This window comes from Drosophila miranda, assembly GCF_003369915.1.
Source record: "Drosophila miranda strain MSH22 chromosome Y unlocalized genomic scaffold, D.miranda_PacBio2.1 Contig_Y2_pilon, whole genome shotgun sequence".
Lineage (NCBI taxonomy): Eukaryota > Metazoa > Arthropoda > Insecta > Diptera > Drosophilidae > Drosophila > Drosophila miranda.
In genome coordinates, this window is record NW_022881614.1 from 20,789,147 (window position 1) to 20,809,974 (window position 20,828).

General features: G+C 44.2%; 2 protein-coding genes and 2 non-coding genes across 4 annotated transcripts in view; 2 read left to right on the forward strand and 2 right to left on the reverse strand.

Annotated features, from left to right (window-relative positions):
- The window catches only part of LOC117193218 (Na(+)/H(+) exchange regulatory cofactor NHE-RF1-like), a 187,420-nt gene extending 175,858 nt beyond the window's left edge, over positions 1-11,562 (reverse strand). Inside the window, exon 1 of the mRNA XM_033397971.1 lies at positions 11,173-11,562. The gene's annotated coding sequence lies outside the window, so the exon portion shown is untranslated. The remainder of the gene's footprint in view (positions 1-11,172) is intronic.
- A 2,049-nt stretch (positions 11,563-13,611) lies between these two features.
- Positions 13,612-13,682, reverse strand: Trnaa-ugc. Its single transcript has one exon. It is a non-coding gene; the product is annotated as a tRNA-Ala (tRNA).
- Positions 13,683-13,917: 235 nt separating this feature from the next.
- Trnaa-ugc lies at positions 13,918-13,989 on the forward strand. Its single transcript has one exon. It is a non-coding gene; the product is annotated as a tRNA-Ala (tRNA).
- A 3,885-nt stretch (positions 13,990-17,874) lies between these two features.
- On the forward strand, positions 17,875-18,430 carry LOC117193852. Its single transcript, XM_033398551.1, has 2 exons — positions 17,875-18,010; positions 18,087-18,430. Exons 1-2 carry the CDS (start codon positions 17,962-17,964, stop codon positions 18,428-18,430), a joined length of 393 nt encoding a protein of 130 aa, XP_033254442.1. The 5' UTR covers positions 17,875-17,961.
- Positions 18,431-20,828: the final 2,398 nt, after the last annotated feature.

A 20,828-nucleotide genomic window follows, 5' to 3' on the forward strand; every position in this document is an offset into this window, starting at 1 on the left:
ACAGAAAATCAGTCTGAGCGTGACGTCGGGCGCTGCGTAGCCACTGCAAATTGATTTGTTCCTATTGGCTATAAAAATGATCTGATCTGATCCAGATTCAGCAATCTGATAGATATGGTCATTATCTATGATTCTGCGTTTTTAGTTTTCTCCAATGTGCAATATTGTGGATGCAACAGATTTTCGTCTTTTGTGTGGGCGGAAGGGGGTGGGGCGAAATTTTGAGATACACGTTTTATAGTAAGATCTAACAGGAGTGCGGATACCAAATTTGGTTACTCTAGCCTTAATAGTCTCTGAGATTTTTGAATATCCCCAGATTTTCGTCCTTTGCGGGGGCGGAAGGGGGTGTGGCGAAACAAACTCGTCTCGGTCCGATATATTATGAGTGTGGATACCAAATTTGGTTGCTCTAGCTTTTGTAGTCTCTGAGATCTAGGCGCTAATGTTTTACTCTAAGCAAAGCCGCCTATGCTACGTGTGTGTTAGAGAGAGACAGGGCGTGAAAAAATGAAATTGTTTTCTTGATGCTGGCTATAATAATTATACGATCTGGTTCAGATTTTACACTCTAGAACATACAGTCATTTTCTACGATTCTGCGTTTTTAGTTTTCTCGTATCGTCGAAATTGTGGATGCCACAGATTTTCGCCCTTTGTGGGGGCGGAAGTGGGCGGGGCAAAGTTTTGAAATATTCTTGTAGCAGTGACATATCACAGAAGTCTGGATCCAAAACATCGTTGCTCTCGCTCTTATAGTCTTTGGGCACTAGGCGCTGAAGGGGACGGACAGACGGACAGACGGACGGACGGACAGACAGACAGGGCTCAATCGACTCGGCTATTGATGCTGATCAAGAATATATATACTTTATGGGGTCGGAAACGATTCCTTCTGGACGTTACACACATCCACTTTTACCACAAATCTAATATACCCCAATACTCATTTTGAGTATCGGGTATAAAAACAGCCTGTTGAACTGTCTGATCTACTGGACATTGCAACGGTTAAAATAATTCAAAATGCAGATTTAATAATCATTTATATAAAATATCCTCAAATTAATGATATTTGCAAGTTTTACCATGCAAGAGCCATCTCACAAAATGATGGAATGTTAGTTATAAGTGAAAAAGTTTGTGAATGTAAGGAGAAATACTATTTAATGAATAATTATACCCGATACTCAAAATGAGTATTGGGGTATATTAGGTTTGTGGTAAAAGTGGATGTGTGTAACGTCCAGAAGGAATCGTTTCCGACCTCATAAAGTATATATATTCTTGATCAGCATCAATAGCAGAGTCGATTGAGCCATGTCTGTCTGTCCGTCTGTCCGTCCGTCAATCTGTCCGTCTGTCCGTCCCCTTCAGCGCCTAGTGCTCAAAGACTATAAGAGCGAGAGCAACGATGTTTTGGATCCAGACTTCTGTGATATGTCACTGCTACAAGAATATTTCAAAACTTTGCCCCGCCCACTTCCGCCCACACAAAGGGCGAAAATCTGTGGCATTCTCAAATTCAAAGATACGAGAAAACTGAAAACGCAGAATCGTAGAGGATGACTATATCTTCTAGAGTGCAAAATCTGAACCAGATCGTATATATATTAAAGCCAGAATCAAGAAAACAATTTCATTCTATCTCGCTCTGTCTCTCTCTAACACACAGGTTTCATGGTCGGTTTTGCCAATTGCAAAATATGAGTTCAAGGATCTCAGAACCTATAAGAGCCAGAGCAACCAAATTTGGTATCCACACTCCTGTGATATCGGACCTTGACCGTTTTGTGTCAAAATTTCGCCACACTGCCTTCCGCCCCCGCAAAGGACGAAAATCTTAGGCATCCACAAATCTCAGAGACTATTAAGGCTAGAGTAACCAAATTTGGTACACACACTCCTTTAAGATGTCACTATAAAACGTATATCTCAAAATTTCGCCCCACCCCCTTCCGCCCCCACAAAGGACGAAAATCTGTTGCATCCACAATATTGATACGAGAAAACTAAAAACGCAGAATCATAGATAATGACCATATCTATCAGATTGCTGAATCTGGATCAGATCAGATCATTTTTATAGCCAAAAGGAACAAATCAATTTGCACTGGCTACGCAGCGCCCGACGCCACGCTCAGACTGATTTTCTGTCTCTCTCGCACGCACTCTTTGTCGTGTGGTTTAATATTAGCGGCGTCTGCCGGAGGAGAGCCATACTGACTTAGTATCGGGTATAACCGTAGAGTTGTAGAGTGTCCGCAGCAACTCACAACGTTCCCCCTCGTTTTTATTTGGCCGAGAGCTTGAGAAAATAAAAATTGATTCTAGAACCTTTCTTGTTGGCTCTGCCGCGGCGTATGTTCGTCTCTTCTGTTTGTGGCTCTTTGTGCTGGCCTTTTGAAATATCTTTGGGCTTTGTACTTGTTTTTGTGGCAGCAGCCCCTTCGCAGCAGCCGCTGTTTTTAGGCGTTTCTTGAGTTTGTTGTTGGGCTCTTGTTTGGGTTTGGGTTTGGGTTTGCGTTTGGGTCGGGGTCTGGTCTCCGTCCAATCAACAGAAAAAAAACAAAAATGAAGGAAGAGAAATACTTAAGCGAGCGATCTCTGGAGCGGACTTTTTAAGGCTTTCGTTTTCGTTTGTCTGGGATAGCCATTTAATAACGTACATATTTTTATATAATTTATACCATTTTGGTCTTCTATTTTTCGAAAGTTTATCACACAAAAAAAAAGGCGAATCGAAAACGTAAGATTTCGTATAAATTATCGCATTGGGTTTTTGGGGAGAGTCGTTTCGTTTCATCTACTGCGTCGTCCGTCAATGGTTTTCTCAGACCTTGAGAATATTATAAATTAACTATTGAGAAAAAATTATGATGATTGCCAGCTTAAATAGAAATAATAGTACACAAACAAAACAATGCGCCGACCAAGTGTGCAAATTGTTAGCCAAACACAAAAACAAACTTTGAAAAGTACAATATTTATATATGTATGTGGAAACATGGTGTATATATGTATGTAGGAAACGAAGGAAAGAGAGAGACACGAAGCGGTCGTGTTTTCGTCGTGTCGTCGGGATAGAGCAGTAATCGGCTCTGAGAGAGCCGATAGCAAGAGAGAGAGATTAGTCAGTTGTCAGTTCAGCCACGCATCAGACGTACACGCATATAATTATTCACAAACATACTTGTAAAACTTGGAGCTGTTATAATTTTAAGTCCAACATACTTATCAAATAAATGTTACACGTTGACATCAAGCAACTTAAACTACTACAAATTGGGGGCTCGTCCGAAAATAAGCCCAAGACAACAACATTTGCAAGTGAGATTTGTGCGTGTATTTGGAAATTTTGGCGAACACGAGGCTAGAGCTACAAGGAGACAAGCGGCACAGAGACGACAATCTGAGCGCGTTCGTTCCAAAGAGAGCAGAAGCGACAAAACGACGGCAGACGGCAGCAAACACAGCAAGAATCAAAACCTTCGTTGTTGTTGTTGTGCATTGCGTCTGAGAGACTAGAGCTACAAGGAGACAAGCGGCACAGAGACGACAATCTGAGCGCGTTCGTTCCAAAGAGAGCAGAAGCGACAAAACGACGGCAGACGGCAGCAAACACAGCAAGAATCAAAACCTTCGTTGTTGTTGTTGTGCATTGCGTCTGAGAGGCTAGAGCTACAAGGAGACAAGCGGCACAGAGACGACAATCTGAGCGCGTTCGTTCCAAAGAGAGCAGAAGCGACAAAACGACGGCAGACGGCAGCAAACACAGCAAGAATCAAAACCTTCGTTGTTGTTGTTGTGCATTGCGTCTGAGAGGCTAGAGCTACAAGGAGACAAGCGGCACAGAGACGACAATCTGAGCGCGTTCGTTCCAAAGAGAGCAGAAGCGACAAAACGACGGCAGACGGCAGCAAACACAGCAAGAATCAAAACCTTCGTTGTTGTTGTTGTGCATTGCGTCTGAGAGGCTAGAGCTACAAGGAGACAAGCGGCACAGAGACGACAATCTGAGTGCGTTCGTTCCAAAGGAAGCAGAAGCGACAAAACGACGGCAGCAAACAGCAAGAATCAAAGAACATTGATTGTTGTTGTGTTGCACTGCGTCGGACGGAGACTACAACTACAAGAAAAGACAAGCAGCAGTTCATTTTGTAACAGCAGAAGCAGCGACGATTCGGGAAGCGACAACGAGTTAACGGCGAACAGCGAGAGCAAGGCAAGGCAACAAAGAGAGGACGGCAACAGCGACATCGACAGGCAAGCGAGATCTGGATGTGGTGGTGTGTGTGCGTCAAATTTGGAGTCTGGAAAGTTCTGCGCAGAAGCGAGAGTTAACAAGGGTAAACCCATAGTAAGGTGAGCGTTAACAGAGAAGCGATCGTTAACAGTGACGACTTTAAAGGCGTTTTCGAAATCGATGTTAACTGGAAAATTGTTAACAGGCCAGCAGTAATAAGGTTGTTTAAGTTGATTTAATTACATTTTCTTAGATATAAGCTAATATCAATTATTTTGTATTTGAATCGTCACGATGCAAGTTGAAGAGATAATGACACTGAGAGTCGCAGATTTGCGAGAGAAGTTAAGAGAGCTTGCGTTGCAGACGACGGGACGAAAGCGCGATTTGCAAGATAGACTATTAATACATCACGGCTTTCCAGTTGAGGATGAAGAAGAGTCAGAGAATGAGTCCGTAGTAACAGCAGTGGATGATACCGTAGCAGTTCAACCAGGTACGCGACAGGCAGAGTATAAATCTTGGTTTACGCTAAAAGACGTGGAAGGTAGTGTGTCACAATTTTCTGGTTCTAATAACCCCGACATCAATCAATGGATAGAGGAATTAGAAGAATGCGCAGCTACTGTTCAATGGAGTCAATTACAATTATTCATTTATGCCAAGCAGTTGTTAGTTGGTGCAGCAAAATCTTTCGTTCGTAGTTTGCGTGATATTCGTAACTGGAATTCGTTGAAGGCAACTCTGTTGGATGAGTTTAGTGTTAAACTGTCGTCCGTAGAAGTACATAGAATGTTGCAAAAGCGCCAGCAGAAAAAAGGAGAGTCGTTGCATGAGTTTTTGTATGCGTTAATGGAGATAGCCAAGCCAATTAAACTAGATGATGAGAGTTTAATCGAATATTTTGTGGATGGTATACCAGACGCTAGGGCAAGTAAGGCAATGCTGTACCAAGCTAGAAACTTAAAGGAGCTTAAATTTCAGATCGATGTTTACCAGAAAGCTAGAGGCGGATCCAAGCCGATGAGTAAGAATTGGCCGCTGAGTAATAAAAGTGAGAGTTCGGTGAAAGGGTCGATGGCAGAGAATTTTAGGAAATGTTTTAAGTGTGGAGACAAATCGCATTTGAGGAAAGATTGTCCCAAAAATGATTTTTGTTGTTTCAAATGTGGCCAACCAGGACACCGTGCTGCAAGCTGTAATGTCAAGGTCGAAACCAGACAAGAAAAGAGATCGAATACGAACATTATTCGAGATAAGAAAGTCGTCAATAAGCCGTCAGGTATTTTCACTCCATCAGGTTTGGAATTAAAGGATATTAAGTACGCGAATTTGGTATTCCAAGGTTTGATTGATACTGGAGCAGATTTGTGTTTAATTCGCAGGAGGGTATTTTTGAAATTTGGAAATCTTGAACTGATCGGCCAGGAGAAATGTTTAACAGGTATTGGAGATAGTCAAGTTGTAACTTTTGGTAGCTTTTCGATACCAGTGAAAATCGATGAGATTGGAATGGAGGTAGAATTTCATGTCATTCCAGACGAGGATATTGGTTTTGAAGCCATTTTAGGAAGGACTATTCTGGATCATGTGGACATGCAAGTTTCTAAGACAGGAACAAGATTTGTTCGTAGAGTTTGTGGCGAGGATAAAGATAAGAAACTTGATCAGGTAGCATCGTCCTCATGCGTGGAATTGTTTAATGAATATAAAGGCATTTGCATGTCAAGTATTGACGAAGTTGAGAAGGAGTTTTCAATTGATGTTGGTCATCTCAGTGAAGTACATGCTAGAGAGGTTAGGGGTATGGTAGGAAAGTACCAACCTCAGAGAAATGTAGATGCGCCGATAAAAATGAAAATTGTATTAGTGGATGAGATACCAGTTTTCCAGCATCCGAGACGATTACCGTTGTGTGAACAGGAAATCGTGGACAAGCAAGTGGAAGAGTGGCTGGCTCAGAAGATTATAAAGCCAAGTACATCGGAGTATGCATCACCAGTAGTGTTGGTACCGAAAAAGAACGGTAGCAAGAGACTATGCTGTGATTACCGAAAGCTGAATGAGAAAATAGTTCGCGATAACTTCCAATGTCACATATGGATACAGTGTTGGAGAAACTGCAGGGTGCAAAGTATTTCACCACGTTGGATTTAACGAATGGTTTTTTCCATGTGCCTGTAGAAGTCGAGTCTCAAAAATATACGTCTTTTGTGACTCAGAATGGTCAGTTCGAATTTTTATATGTACCATTTGGAATTTCAAATTCTCCAGCGGTGTTTACCAGATTTATAATGGCTGTGTTGAGAGATTTGGTAAAGAATAATGAAGCAGCAGTCTATATGGATGACGTTATTATTTGTAGTCAAGATATAGAAGAGAGTTTGTTAAAGTTGAGAAAAGTACTGAAGATAGCGGAAATGAATGGGCTACGTATAAATTGGAGAAAGTGTCAGCTGATACGACCAAAGGTTAATTTTCTGGGGTATATAATAGAAAAGAATACGATAAGACCAAGTGATGAGAAGACGAGGGCAGTCGAAAAGTTCCCAGTGCCAGTTGATAAAAAAGTAGTGCAGCGTTTCATAGGATTGACTTCTTATTTCCGAAAGTTTATTGAGGGTTATGCTGTTATTGCAAAACCATTGACAGATCTGCTGCGGAAGGATGTTAAATTTGAATTTAAGGAGATACATCAGGTTGCGTTTGAACAACTAAAGGTAGCATTGAAGTTGGAGAAGTTGGAGACAGAACTCCATACTGATGCATCAAAATGGGGGTATGGAGCCGTGTTATTGCAAAAGAGTTTGGAAGACAGCCAATTCCATCCAGTTCAATATATGAGCCGTAGGACTAAGCCATGTGAAGAGAAATATCCTGCTTATGACCTTGAGGTTCTGGCAATTATCGAAGCTTTAGCGAAATGGCGTGTATACGTTTTGGGTATAAAGTTCAAAATTGTCACAGATTGTAATGCATTTACAATGACGATCAAAAAGAAAGACGTTCCTTTGAGAGTAGCACGTTGGGCCATGTACCTACAAGATTTTAATTATGTTATAGAACATCGCTCAGGAACGAAGATGAGGCACGTTGACGCGTTGAGTCGTGTATCTTGTTTTATGGTGACCGAAAGTATAGCTCATCGTTTGAAAGAAGCTCAGCTAACCGAAGATTGGGTTAAGGCTGTTAAAAGTATTGTGGAGGACAAGGAATATGAGGATTATTATATTCAGAATCAGATTTTGTTTAAGGATCCGGATAAGGAGCTCATCGTAGTACCAGCTCAGTTGGAAAATGAGATTATATCAATAGCACATAAGCAAGGACATTTTTCAGTTAAAAAGACACAAGATATCATTGAAAAGTCGTATTATATTCCGAAGTTAAAAGACAAAGTATGGCGCGTAATAAATAGTTGTGTCGAGTGTATCATTGTCAATGAAAAGACAGGAAAACGTGAGGGTTATTTGCAACCAATAGACAAGGGTGATAGGCCGTTACAAACGTATCACATTGATCACGTTGGACCAATGGAAATGACTAAAAAACAGTACAATTATATACTGGTTGTCGTTGATGGATTTTCTAAGTTTGTTTGGTTATATTCTACACGTAGTACAGGCGTTGAAGAGGTCGTTAAGTGTTTGGAAATTCAGGGGACTAGTTTTGGTAATCCGAACAGAATAGTGACGGATAGGGGTGCAGCGTTTATGTCCAATTTGTTTCGTGAATATTGTGAGAGAGAGAAAATACAGCATTTAATGATTGCCACAGGCGTTCCACGTGGGAATGGTCAAGTCGAAAGGATGCACAAGATAGTGGTGCCTATGTTGTCGAAATTGTGTCAGGGTAATTCCGGTAGTTGGTATAAGCATCTAGGAAAAGTACAGCAAATGATCAACAGTGTTGAGCCGCGAAGTACCAAGGTAACACCTTTCAAGATATTGACTGGGCTAGACATGCGTATAGGAATGGATCCAAAAATAAAAGAAATATTGGAAGAATCACTTATCGAAGAGTTGAACAAGGACCGCGAAAAAATTAGAAAGGAAGTAGTTGAAAACATTGCACGGTTACAGCAGGAAAACAAGAAGAGTTTTGACTTAAAAAGGAAACTAGATAGACAGTATGAGGTTAATGAGCTAGTAGCTATCAAGCGTACTCAGTATGGTACTGGATTAAAGCTAAAAGGAAAGTATCTAGGGCCGTATAAGGTGGGTAGGGTAAAGAATCATGGAAGGTACGAAGTCGAGAAGATTGGGGATACTGAGGGTCCCTATAAGACCTCTACAGTTTCAGAATATATGAAACCTTGGCTAGACCCATCCGAGGCGAATGGTCCGTCAGGACAGCCGAATGTAGGAAACGAAGGAAAGAGAGAGACACGAAGCGGTCGTGTTTTCGTCGTGTCGTCGGGATAGAGCAGTAATCGGCTCTGAGAGAGCCGATAGCAAGAGAGAGAGATTAGTCAGTTGTCAGTTCAGCCACGCATCAGACGTACACGCATATAATTATTCACAAACATACTTGTAAAACTTGGAGCTGTTATAATTTTAAGTCCAACATACTTATCAAATAAATGTTACTCGTTGCCATCAAGCAACTTAAACTACTACATCTATGTGCATGGAGATCTTTACTGCAATTGTGGAGATTTTCGCATGCCACTGAATGGATGTGGGAACGACTGTACACCTGTCTGCCTAAATATGATAAATAGATACAGGGGTGTGCAAATTCCTGGGAAAAGATCTATCACAAGATCGTTTGAGATGTTTTTGTCATGGGTTTTCAAGGCTACGAAAGCTAGGGTTCGATGATCACTCTTTTGGCTGTTTAAGCGGAATTCGTAGATGGTATTTCTTCTAGGAAAAGACTTAACATTTAGGTGTGGTCTGGACCGAAGATATTCTATGCTCTCTTCAAGAACAGGTTGATTTTTTACCTGCACAACGTCTAGGGGAACGTGCCAAAAAGAGTCGATCTGACTTGATCGTTAAATACCAAAGCAGGAGTCATTAATCGAATTAGCATAGCATTGGTGGTCAGAAGAAGCCGAGAAGATCGTCTGAGGAAAAAAACCCCTAGCTCCACTAGGAAAACCGTGGAAAAAGAGCGAAGGCCTGGGGGAAAACCAGAAAAACACGCGACAAAAATGCACAACCAGCGATCAGGTGAAGTAAGCCGGTGAATTGATAGCCCCAATGGTCGTTATCTATGATTCTGCGTTTTTAGTTTTCTCGAATGTGCAATATTGTGGATGCAACAGATTTTCGTCCTTTGTGTGGGCGGAAGGGGGTGGGGCGAAATTCTGAGATATACGTTTTATAGTGAGATCTAACAGAAGTGCGGATACCAAATTTGATTACTCTAGCGTTAATTGTCTCTGATATTTGTGAATATTCCCAGATTTTTGTCCATTGCGGGGGCGGAAGGGGGTGTGCCGAAATTTGGACACGAAACGGTCAGGGTCCGATATCACAGGAGTGTGGATACCAAATTTGGTTGCTCTGGCTCTTATAGGTTCTGAGATCCTTGAACTCATATTTTGCAATTGGCAAAACCGACCATGAAACCTGTGTGTTAGAGAGAGACAGAGCGAGAAAGAATGAAATTGTTTTCTTGATTCTGGCTATAATAATTATACGATCTGGTTGAAATTTAACATTCTAGAACATGTGGTCATCCTCTACGATTCTGCGTATTTGGTTTTATCGTATCTTTAAAAATGTGGATGCCACGGATTTTCGTCCTTTGTGGGGGTGGAAGTGGGCGGGGCGAAGTTTTGAAATATTTTTGCAGCAGTGACATATCACAGAAGTCTGGATCCAAAACATCGTTGCTCTAGCTCTTATAGTCTTTGAGCACTAGGCGCTGAAGGGGACGGACAGACGGACGGACGGACAGACGGACAGACAGACATGGCTCAATCGACTCGGCTATTGATGCTGATCAAGAATATATATGCCTTATGGGGTCGGAAACGATTCCTTCTGGACGTTACACACATCCACTTTTACCACAAATCTAATATACCCCAATACTCATTTTGAGTATCGGGTATAAAACCATCAAAGAAACCTGCTCTGTGACGGGGGGACATTGCTGGAATACCAGAGTTGACGCAGCCGCCGAAAGGGGAAGAAGAAGAAGATGGAGGTGGTGGAGGAGGAGGTGGACGAGTAGAAGAAAAAACCCGCAAAGTTGAAAGCGAATTATAAATAGCAAAGCAAAAGCAAAGCCAAAGCACAGAGAAAGAGACAACAACAACAAAAATGGCATGCATGTCACATTTGAAAACGGCCTTATGCAATTTGCCAGAGCGGGAGAGACAGAGAGGGCAATAAATCATAACAATTATTATGTAAGGCTTGTGGCAGTGGCGGCGGCGGCGTGTGCAGTGCGAAAACAGTTAACGCAGGGCCACACTTTTTCGAGCTGTGCCACAAATAGAAATGAATTTTAATTTGAATTTCGTTTATTTATTTACGGCGTTTGAAAGGCAGTCCAGAGATTCTCCCTGGCCTCTTCTCTCTTTCTGCCTGCGCTTCCTCTTTGGCTTGCGTGTGCGAATTGTTTATTTAATTTTAGTTATTGAAAATGCAATTTGGATTGCTTTCAATTTGGCCAGTGTTCAAGCTAAATGGGTTTTTATTAACAGCATTAAGTCGTTAACAAGTATTTTGTGGGTGGGATATACGGTTATACAACATCATAAATAAGCTAATGACGTAATTTTATATATTCTGGCGCATTGTAGGCCTTTAAACCATCGGTGGAAAATGTTTCATTGAAATTCTCCCTGCCTTCGGAACTCAATGTCCCTCCAACTGTCTCAAGATCGTGCCTGCTGGCCAATGCTTCTACAACTGTATCAAGGCTGACCACGACCACACACCAGTGCAAATTTCATCACAACTTACCGTTTGTTAAGGCAAATAGATTCCCTTTCAGTGTACGCTTGTTTTTGCTGCTCTTCTTTCGCCTCCTCTTCTTCTGCTGCTTCTGCTGCTGCTGGCTGCTGCTGGCTGCTGCTCTGCTTGAAGCTGCTGTTGCTGTTGCTTTTTGTATGCAAACGCTGTCACACAGCCACGACACACACGCGTTGTTGTTGCTTTTTAAGCCTTGCTTACATATCTTTTAATGAAGGAGCTGCTGGCAGCGACGCAACTGAGAGAAGCGAAGCACACGAAACACACACTCTCGGCGGTGTAGTAAAAATAAGAGAGAGAGAGTGAGTGGTTGGTGGTGGTTGTTGTGCGCTCGATCCGTTGGGAACTTGTTAACGCTTTCGCGGGCAACTCGTAACTGATTTCGGCAGCAGAGACCTCCGCAGGTGAGACCCGACCCTCTTCGGAAACCCAGGTGAGCGCTGGCGCTGAGCTGTAGATCGTTTCAACATTGGTGTAGCATACTTTTAGCTGGCTTTCAGATTTTACCTTTGTTTTTTCTACCCATGTTTTACCTTCGATTCCCTTGGTTCAATGGTTTGGGGCCCTTCACTCCATTGAATTCTATACACACCCCCCAACCGTATTAACTCCCATTGTCTGTCCCCCCGTAGCTGGGGGCGAGGCAGGAGGCAACTTATCAGCGGTAGCCACTGTGGTTTCCAACTGAACGCGTTACCTGTATGGAAATCAATTTTGGCAATGGCTGTGCCTACCCTCTCCCTCACCGGCCATATGCGGAAAATCCTTTTTTCCCCAAAACATACGAAATCGGATTTCGTAGAACAATAAGCGAAGCCTCTTCTTACGTTACCGAGCCTGCAGAAAGTGGTACAGTTGCACAGAGTTGCCTTGAAAAAGTAATCAAAACATGCCGAAATAATGAAATCCATCAGATGGCAATGCTGGAAATGTATGGGTGTGCGGCGGTCAACTGTACTTGTGTCATAGGTTCAACAGCTGACAGCTGTCATTTTCGGGTGGGTGTTGGTTTCCACCTGCCCATCGAATTTATTTAATTTCCGCATGACCATTCAAGTAAATTGACTTCCAGCCCTGCTGGAATCGCATCGCATCCTTCCACATGTGGCAGTGGAACGGTACGTGATGGGATGGGATGGGGCGGCAAACAAAGGCAAATGGTATGCACTGTGCATAGTGGCAATGCCAATGCAAATTTAACCATATCTTCCAGATAAACATCGAAGCGAAATAGTCAAAGTTCCGTTCTGTTGGTGCTTTTTTCGGGGGCTCTTTGGCGACATTTCGACGCTCTGCTTCGTTGCTCTTATCGTTTTAATTAGTTTTTGAAAAAGTTGCGACCGATGGAGGAGCTCCACTCAAGCTCTGCCGTTGCCCCTGCCCAGGGCACATGTGGCAGACAGGGATGGAGAGAGCACAGGCAATTATGAGATTGCTAATAAGTTGCCACTTAGGAGTCCGATTGAATTTAAGGAGCGACTCCTTTTACATTTAATGAAGGGCGCCACCTGCTCTGTTTTCCTGTTTATCTTTCGTGGGGCCTTCTGTGCGGGGGGAGGTGTGGTGTGGTGTGCTGCTGGGGTGTGGTGTGGTGTGCGCTTAGCCCTTTTCCAATTTGCATGAATATTTATAGGAAATGGCGCGGAATTAAATGCAACTCCCCAAGAAACGTCGCCGGATTAGGCAGAATACCTCTGGCAGCCAACAAATTTATATGCAAAACAACAAAAACAGAATGCAGAACAAAAATAAGTAAGAAGAGAAAATGCAATGGCGGCTGGGGCGAGGCTGTCGAGAGATTTTGCAAAAGTTTCGTGCACCTGCAATAAAAAAGTTTCTTTTAATCCTACCGGGGATTTCGTAATAAATGATTCAAATTGCATTCCATTCGCACCCAATGAAAGAGAACGAGCCCCGAACACCCCAGATATCGAAGAGAAGTGATGTGGAAAACATATGGGGAATCCCTTGAACTTAGATATACAAGCGGCAACGCCCTTTCGGCTCTTTTCAGATCTTAAGTGGAACGAAAACTTGAACTCAAATGAACTTTTTGTGCTCAAACCGTGCAATCTTTTTAAGTAAAGTACCAGGCGCACAGCGTCGAGCAGCCGGCGAGCGGAACCTATTCGAATCCGCTGGCCAATCACATAGCTGTCTATCTCTGTCTCGCTCTGCTCTTTGTCGTGCTCTCGCCCAGCAGCGCTGGCCATCCCTTTCTCGCGCGTGGCATGAAATTTTACGTTTCGTTTGTACTTTGAAACGATCATGCGGGTCCGGGAGAGTGGGAGAGAGCTCTGTTTCTCTCTCCTGCGCCCCTGGTGTACACATGGATCACTTTATCGGAACATTTTTCGTGGCGAAAACGTCGCCCAACGAGCATCAAGAAAATACATTAAAATAGAGAAAAAACAAGACAAAAAATGTACTTGGAAATGCCGGGGATTGAACCCGGGCCTCTCACATGCAAAGCGAGCGCTCTACCACTGAGCTACATCCCCCGATGGATATTGAAGGGCTAAATGCAAACACAAGACACGCGGCCGGTAAATGGCGAAGCGCAGACAGATTGTCTCTCAGGTGGGGAATAAAACATAAACAAAATCTCCTTATTTCCTTTATTTCAGTTGTTTCTAGTATATAATTATTATATATACAAAATTCTTGTGCACCCCTCCCACCTTTAGCCCTGTCATTCACAGCACCTTATACACTTTGGACCGCGAAACGCTCAACGGGGATGTAGCTCAGTGGTAGAGCGCTCGCTTTGCATGTGAGAGGCCCCGGGTTCAATCCCCGGCATCTCCAAGTACATTTTTTTTTCTTTTTTTTCTCTTTTTTGAACTTTAAATATGTTTAGAGCCGGAACGCGCATCAAAGAGGGAGTTGTGATGCCTCTGTGTGTGGCTGTGTGGCTGCTCTGGAAGAGTCGAGCCAGGGCCAAAACGACTTGATTTATGCGCATCGAGGCGGCAATAATGAATTATTTATACCGATTTACGGCTGCCAGGCAGGTCCGCATATCAATTGGCAAAAACACACTACGGCTGCCAGACCAGGAAGGCGGACAGAAAGAGAGCGAGGGAGAGTGGAAGTGGGTGGGGAGGGGAAGTGCATATACAAAACTTGTACGATTTTCTTGGCCTGTGTTTGACTTCTGGCCGGCATTTAAGCCAAAGCCACAATGCAGTCAAGTGGTTAAAATGTGTATACCGTAACGTAACTCGTCCCCCCATCCAGCCAGGCTGCCATGGGCGTTGGGTGGGCCGCTCGGGGGGCTGGTCAGCAGTTATGGCACGGTCTGGTGGCCAAGTTATTGATTTCATTCAGTTGCAGCTCACTTTACAATGCAATCAATGGAAATTCCAGCTAGAACAATTTGAGGAATGATTGCAAAAGAGTGACACCCCCAGGTATCCACGGGAATGCTTACTCCTTACTCCTCAATTATATTATAGCTTAACCGATGCTCTCTCTCTCTCTGTGGCTTATCGTAATCGCCTGAATCGACGACCCCGCTCTAATTACCCAACCACAAATGGAAGTTAAGATAAGAAAAGGACATTCAGGGGCTTAGACACACACACACACACGCACACATTGGGGCGACTTAAGACCCAGATATTAATGACATTAAATGGACATTCAAAATTCTCTTTCTGCTATCAACATCATCATCATCATCATGGATACTCGTGTCTGTGCGAGTGGTTTGGGGGCGAAAGTGAAAAATCATACATATCCCACTTCTGGGGGGCAGCCCCTGTGTGGGAAATTAATAATGCATTCGATATCGTAGCCACTTTGCATTCAAATTCAATTGTGCTTGTGCGTGCAAATTCAATTCCCCAAAGCCCCCAACAGCATCAAAGTAAATTATATTGCTGCAATATTTAAATGCGAAACTATTTACGGATCGGTGCAGGGAGAAGGCCGGGAGGAATGACAATTGCAAGTGTCAAAAAATGAAGCGCAGATGCCTAAGCCTCGAAACAGCCTCTGGCCGCAACTCCCAAACACCGCAAACGCCCAGCATGAGGGTTGCACTGGTATGTGTTGCACATAGCAGGTCCCCCACCCCCCACCCCCCAGGTCAGCCGGTTCTATGGAGCGCAAGAACTAATTACGTTAATACGCGACAACGTTTTCATAGCCGAAAAATGCTGCATGCCCCTGTGGCAGGAAGCAGGGGGGGAGGGGGCAAATGCAATTGGATAACAGACTTTGGATTTCTGCAAAACGAGGTAGGGTCGTGGCAGATCACTTGCTTGACACTTGCTAAAGTTAGTGAAAATGTAAGGCCTAACCTTTGCCTCCTACTGTACTTCAGATATGCTCGATTGGTTACTGTTCTGTTCGGCAGAAATTCTAGGTCTGTTATTCCCCCAAAAACTCGTTTCGATGCTCGGACAGGAGCATTACCACGCTGACGGGGCTGCATGCCACCGCTGGAGTAAGTTAGAGTGCAACTGTTTGGCTATTAAGAATGCCAACACACACCCCGGGGGGGCAGGGAGATGAGCGGACGTGCACTTTGAAAGCGTACGTGTTGAACGTCGGCTATCATACCAGGTGTAGTACAGACCCCCCCTTGCTTTTGCATTCATAAATAAGACATCCAACGGGGGAGACCCTGCCCCAACCAGCCGCACAGTTCATCCAGTCCATTTGCCCAACAGGAGGCCCACACACACACGCACGCCATTTGATCATTTCCTCAAAGCCCATCCTAACCGGGGCCCAACTTCCGTGCAGGGGGGTGGGATGGGATGACGCCTGGGGGTTGATGCCGGTGCGTATGCGTTTGCAGAGTCCTGCCGTTGACATCCACTGCTGTCATTCATTCATTACTGCATTTTCCTGATTTTCACTCATTTAACACTATAGATTTTTCATTTTGCCTATTACGTGGCAGGGGTCCGGTCCTGCCGTTGGGTCAGCTTTGATGGGCCGCCGCCGCTGCCGCCCCTGGCATTTGCCAGAGCTCCAGTGTCCTGGCAGCTGGGAGCCATGCTTCATTTACTTTGTTGTCGGTGGCCATTAGTTTGGACGCACTTTGGCCTGGTCCTGATCGGGGTCCGGGTCCGGGTCCGGTTCCCGTCAGTACGAGACACCAGCACTCTCTCGCTCTCTATCTCTGTCTCTTGGGGAATGTTTCATTGCCGTTGGCTGACTTTGGGTTTCACATTGTCTGGGGTTAAGTGGTACATCGGTAAATGGGCGCCAGGGGGTGCCATGTGTGTGTGTGTGTGGGGGGCCGTTTTAAGCACAAACTTTCAAATGGATCAATATAAATCAATTATCGATCACGGAAGTCGTTTCAAAGCGGTATCGATAGCCATTGAACTAGTTTTTCCTATGATAAGACGAATATTTCCATTTTGTTTGCTGCCAGCTATCGATAAGTTATCGATATTATATCGAAAGGCTACTTTTAAACGTGATTTAGGAATTTTCGAGGACCAATAATCGCTAAACTATCGTTTTAAAAGAAAGAAATCGCCTGCACTTCTCCTCCTCCACGTTCATCGGTTCTCCAGGGTATACTTTAATTGAATTATCGATCAAAAATCAATGTAATTAACATGTTATCAATCCATCAGTATTGTGTCTTCAGCAGCAATCAAATCCAGTGCAACGTTCCAATCCACTCCCCTGCCCCACGAGTATCTACGAGTTTGTCCGTGATTCTAGCACCTGACTCAAGTGGCGCTTGCTACTTGTTCTCTGCGCAAACACAGACGACACTTCTTCGGCTGCACAGCTGCGTTTTATCTAGGACTCGATTTTCCAAGCGCTTAAGCAACAACAACAAGCGAAAGGACACGGTGCTCGGATAAACAAAAGTCCGAGTCCGAGTCGGAGTCCGAGTCGGGGTCGGAGTCGGGGGAGTGACAGCTCCCCACTAAATGACGCTCGAGGGCAACGACAAGGACCTCGGCGTAGACGCTAGCAGCGTCAAAAGTCAAAAGGCTATAAGGACGTCGACGTCGACTTGGTCTAAACTGAGTTTTTGGCTTTTCAGCTATAATTAATCTTGTTTAGCTCTTCTTGTTGCCGATCTCTCTCTCCCTCTCTCTCTCTCTGTCTGCCTGTCTGTCACCCTGGGCTCCTGTTTGTTTGTCTTTTCGGAGGCCAGCAGCAGTTCCTTGGATTGCCCTCTCGTCCCTGCCTTATCCGTAATGTATTTAGAACGAGTTTAATTTGCTCGCCAGCACATTTTTCTCTCTTCAGTGGGGGCCTGGAGCTGTGGGCCTGAGGCCAGGTTAACTATTAATTTTCGGCCCCTGAGCAAGATTAACAAGTGCATGATTGCCTCAAATCGTCTGAGGGGCCCGGTGGGTGGTGGCTTAATGCCAAAATTCATGGCATACTTCAAGGCGCTGCCGCCAGAACCGAAAATTTATTTTCCCCCATTGCAATTTTGTCGCCATTTTGAAGTTGGGTTTTACATTGTTTTCCGCTTGAGTTGACTTCCCGTGAAAGGATGGATACGCCGTGTCCTGCCTTCGCATTGAAGCCGAGGTAATTCATTTTACAGCTGCTTTCAGAAAATAGCCATAAAACACCATTATCATATCCCCATCCGTTATCTTTCATCAATCTGCAATCCTTTCAGCTTTTCGCATTGATTTTCCTAATGGCACAAATACTCTGGGAAAATTCCTTGCCTGGCCTGGCCCGGCCTTTTCCTTCGTCTCGTTTCATTTCCATTGTTTTGTGTCAAAAAAATGTTGCTCGTTTTCCCCAAAAACGTCTGCCGTTCTGGTGTTAAGTAAAATGTTTTCGTTGTATCTGAAATACTGCCAAGCGAAAGGAGCGGCTGCGGGTGGGTGGGCAGGGCAGGGCAGGGCAAGGAAATTGGGGCCAAGGATTGGTTATTTCTGTGTTGTTTGTTATTGCAGCAAAGCTGAATGTGTTTTTGCAGTTGACACCTGAAATGCAAACACATTTGCCACAGCCGCTGAACAGGATCAGCTTTTGGTATCAGCAGCAGGAAGAGGACGGGGGATCAGGACCAGGACCAGGACCAGGAATAGATGTAGGACCTGAAACCCAGCAGCAGAATGCAGTTGCAACAGATGCATCGTCTGTGTTGCCAGCTGTCGACAGCAGAAATCAAAGCAGAAAACCAAGTCCAAGGATATCCAATATCAGTGTAAAGATACGAATTAAATTTGGTCCCTTTTCCTTCTATTTCTTTAATTTAGTCTTAAACAAATTCGAACTTGGATCAAGTGGCACTTGACATGGAATCGCAATATTTTAGGCTAAGTACCTAACCGCCTCTGTCTCCACCCCAACATGGGATAGGCCATGGATCGGCGTCTTGCATTGGCGTTTGGCATTGCATCTGTTTTGGCCGTAGCGCCAATCAAATCCCTTTAATTTCCATTTGGAAACTTTAAGAATAGTTGGATGGCTTTTCGCGCTTTGATTAGCTGCAATTTTCCGGTTTTTCCAAGCATTGTTCAGTGTTTCCGAAAGGCCACAGCCATTTGTTCTGTGCGTCTGCCTAATGCAGCGTTGCATAATTGCAGCATCAAATATTTAAACGCGAATCTTTTGTGCAGCTACCAGACGGTTTTCCTTTTGGGCCCCTTACCTTTTTCCCTTCTTTTTTTCTCGCTTACTTCCAGCGAAAAGCAGCCAAGCAAACGTCTGAAGGGCAAACAAACTTTTTGCCAGCGCCAGTTAATTTAGTCAATTCAGCTCCACCGCTGGCCCCACCGCCAGTACTGGGGTACTGGGAGTGCTTTCCGCGAGCATAACGTTTCATTTGATTCAGATGCTGAAATTTGTATGAGCTGCATTTTAGCGGATTCGCCGTCAGAATAGTTTCACAAAATCAAAAGTAAATTTTACTCAACTTTTTGGAGGGGGGGCGGTGTTTGGGATCTCTGATTAAAGTTTAATGCGGGAGGCTGGGGCTCACACACACACACAGACAGATAATTGGTGTGGAGTTAAAGTTTTGGGGGACGTAGCTTTGGCTTTGGTCCTTGGATAGTGGGGGATATGTGATATGTGGCCAGCCAGATCCTTTAGCTTGAAGTTTCGACAATTAGCCGGATATCCGGTGGCCCAAGCAACGGTATCATCGGCTGGATACCGCTGGGTGGGTGGGTTGGTTTGTTTTTTTGGGGACGCTCGGTGGTTGCCGGAAATAAATGGGCTGGCAAATTTCGGGCACTAAATCAGTGCAATTTTCATATCGCACAACATTATTCACAGGTTTACGGGTGGGGGCCCTCTCTTGCCCTTCGTTTGTTTATTTTCAATGCAATTTTGGTGCACATACACACACACACACATATGTATATCTCCAGGACTATGTACTCCGCACACGTTCAGGGCTGTGCAATTTTGCTAAGCTAACTTTATGTCCACTTGTACATTTTCCCCATTTTCCAGACCCCTCCCACCCCACCGCCTCGTGCTCGAAGTGGCCATATTTCTACTTTTCCTCGACAAAAAGAGGGGGGGAAAAAAAACGATCCAAAAGGGAAGAAGAATGCAAATTTATGGTCAGACATAGTTTTGTAGACGTCGCAAAAGGTGGCAGCAATTATATATTGCAGAGCGTGCCACCAGGGATAGGGCGAGGTGACCCGAGGGGCTAGGTGGCATCATGGCATCATGGCAAAAGTAAAAGTGCCCCAAGGTGTAGCATGAAAATGATTAAATTTATTTGCTGCAAGAATCTGCAAGGCGGAATGGTAATGCAGACGTCGGTTCTTTCTTATCAGAGTTTTTGGGGGCGCCTAACAGGACGAGTATTCAAGCAAACTGATTGAGGATTACGCTTCCTAAAAGCCTTCAAGAGGCTCATCGGTAGGCCATTTATGTACTTATTCCACTTGCGAAAACTTAATAGGTGAAGGAAAACTGTGGGCTTGCGGCAGAGGGAAGCTGGACAACATTTTAATTAGGCGCACATTTTTGTGCTGATCAATTGGGAAAAAGTTTCAGCCACAGAACAATGACAAGCGTAAAAGTTACAAAAACAGCAGGCAAAGAATCTAATCTATAACTATACATACATATAGTGACATATCTATAGTCCATGCTCCGCATACCCTTGTCTATGTCTATTACCCTGCACCCACACTACTATAAACAATACGACACCCTCAGCTTCGAACCCTCATAAACAATCTCACGCTCGAAATGGACCACGCGTAGCCGATTGCAGGCAATGTAAACAAACACCCTAAACTGGAAGTTGAACATAAAACAATAGATGCCGCACTAGAATCCAGCCGCACTAGAATCCAGCCGCACCAGAATCACGCCACTCTTCAGAGATCAATTACTAATCGATTCTCAAGAATCACACCATCCTAGCTGACCAATCAGAGGCCCTATTCTCAGCCACCCACAAGTAATGCAACCCCGCTCATACGCAGCGGAAGCCTTTCATCAAAAGCCGCCTTTCCCACATATCGATCGAGTCACGTACTCCATCTCCGAAGCCGAAGTCGAAGCCAACGACTACGAATCCAAATCCGAATCCCAAACCGAGCATCATAATATAAATAGTCTACATCTAGGAAGCCAACTCAGTTCTGTTCAAGGTGTCAATCGCGACACCGTCGGAGAATTCAACCAAAGTTAATTCCGTTCAAGACATCAGACCTTAGTCA

Coding starts and splice junctions, on each gene's coding strand:
- LOC117193852 (XM_033398551.1), top strand. CDS start 17,962: ATGTTTTCGTTGTATCTGAAATACTGCCAAGCGAAAGGAGCGGCTGCG. Junction 18,011..18,086: donor AGCGAAAGGAGCGGCTGCGG/GTGGGTGGGCAG, acceptor TTGTTATTGCAG/CAAAGCTGAATGTGTTTTTG.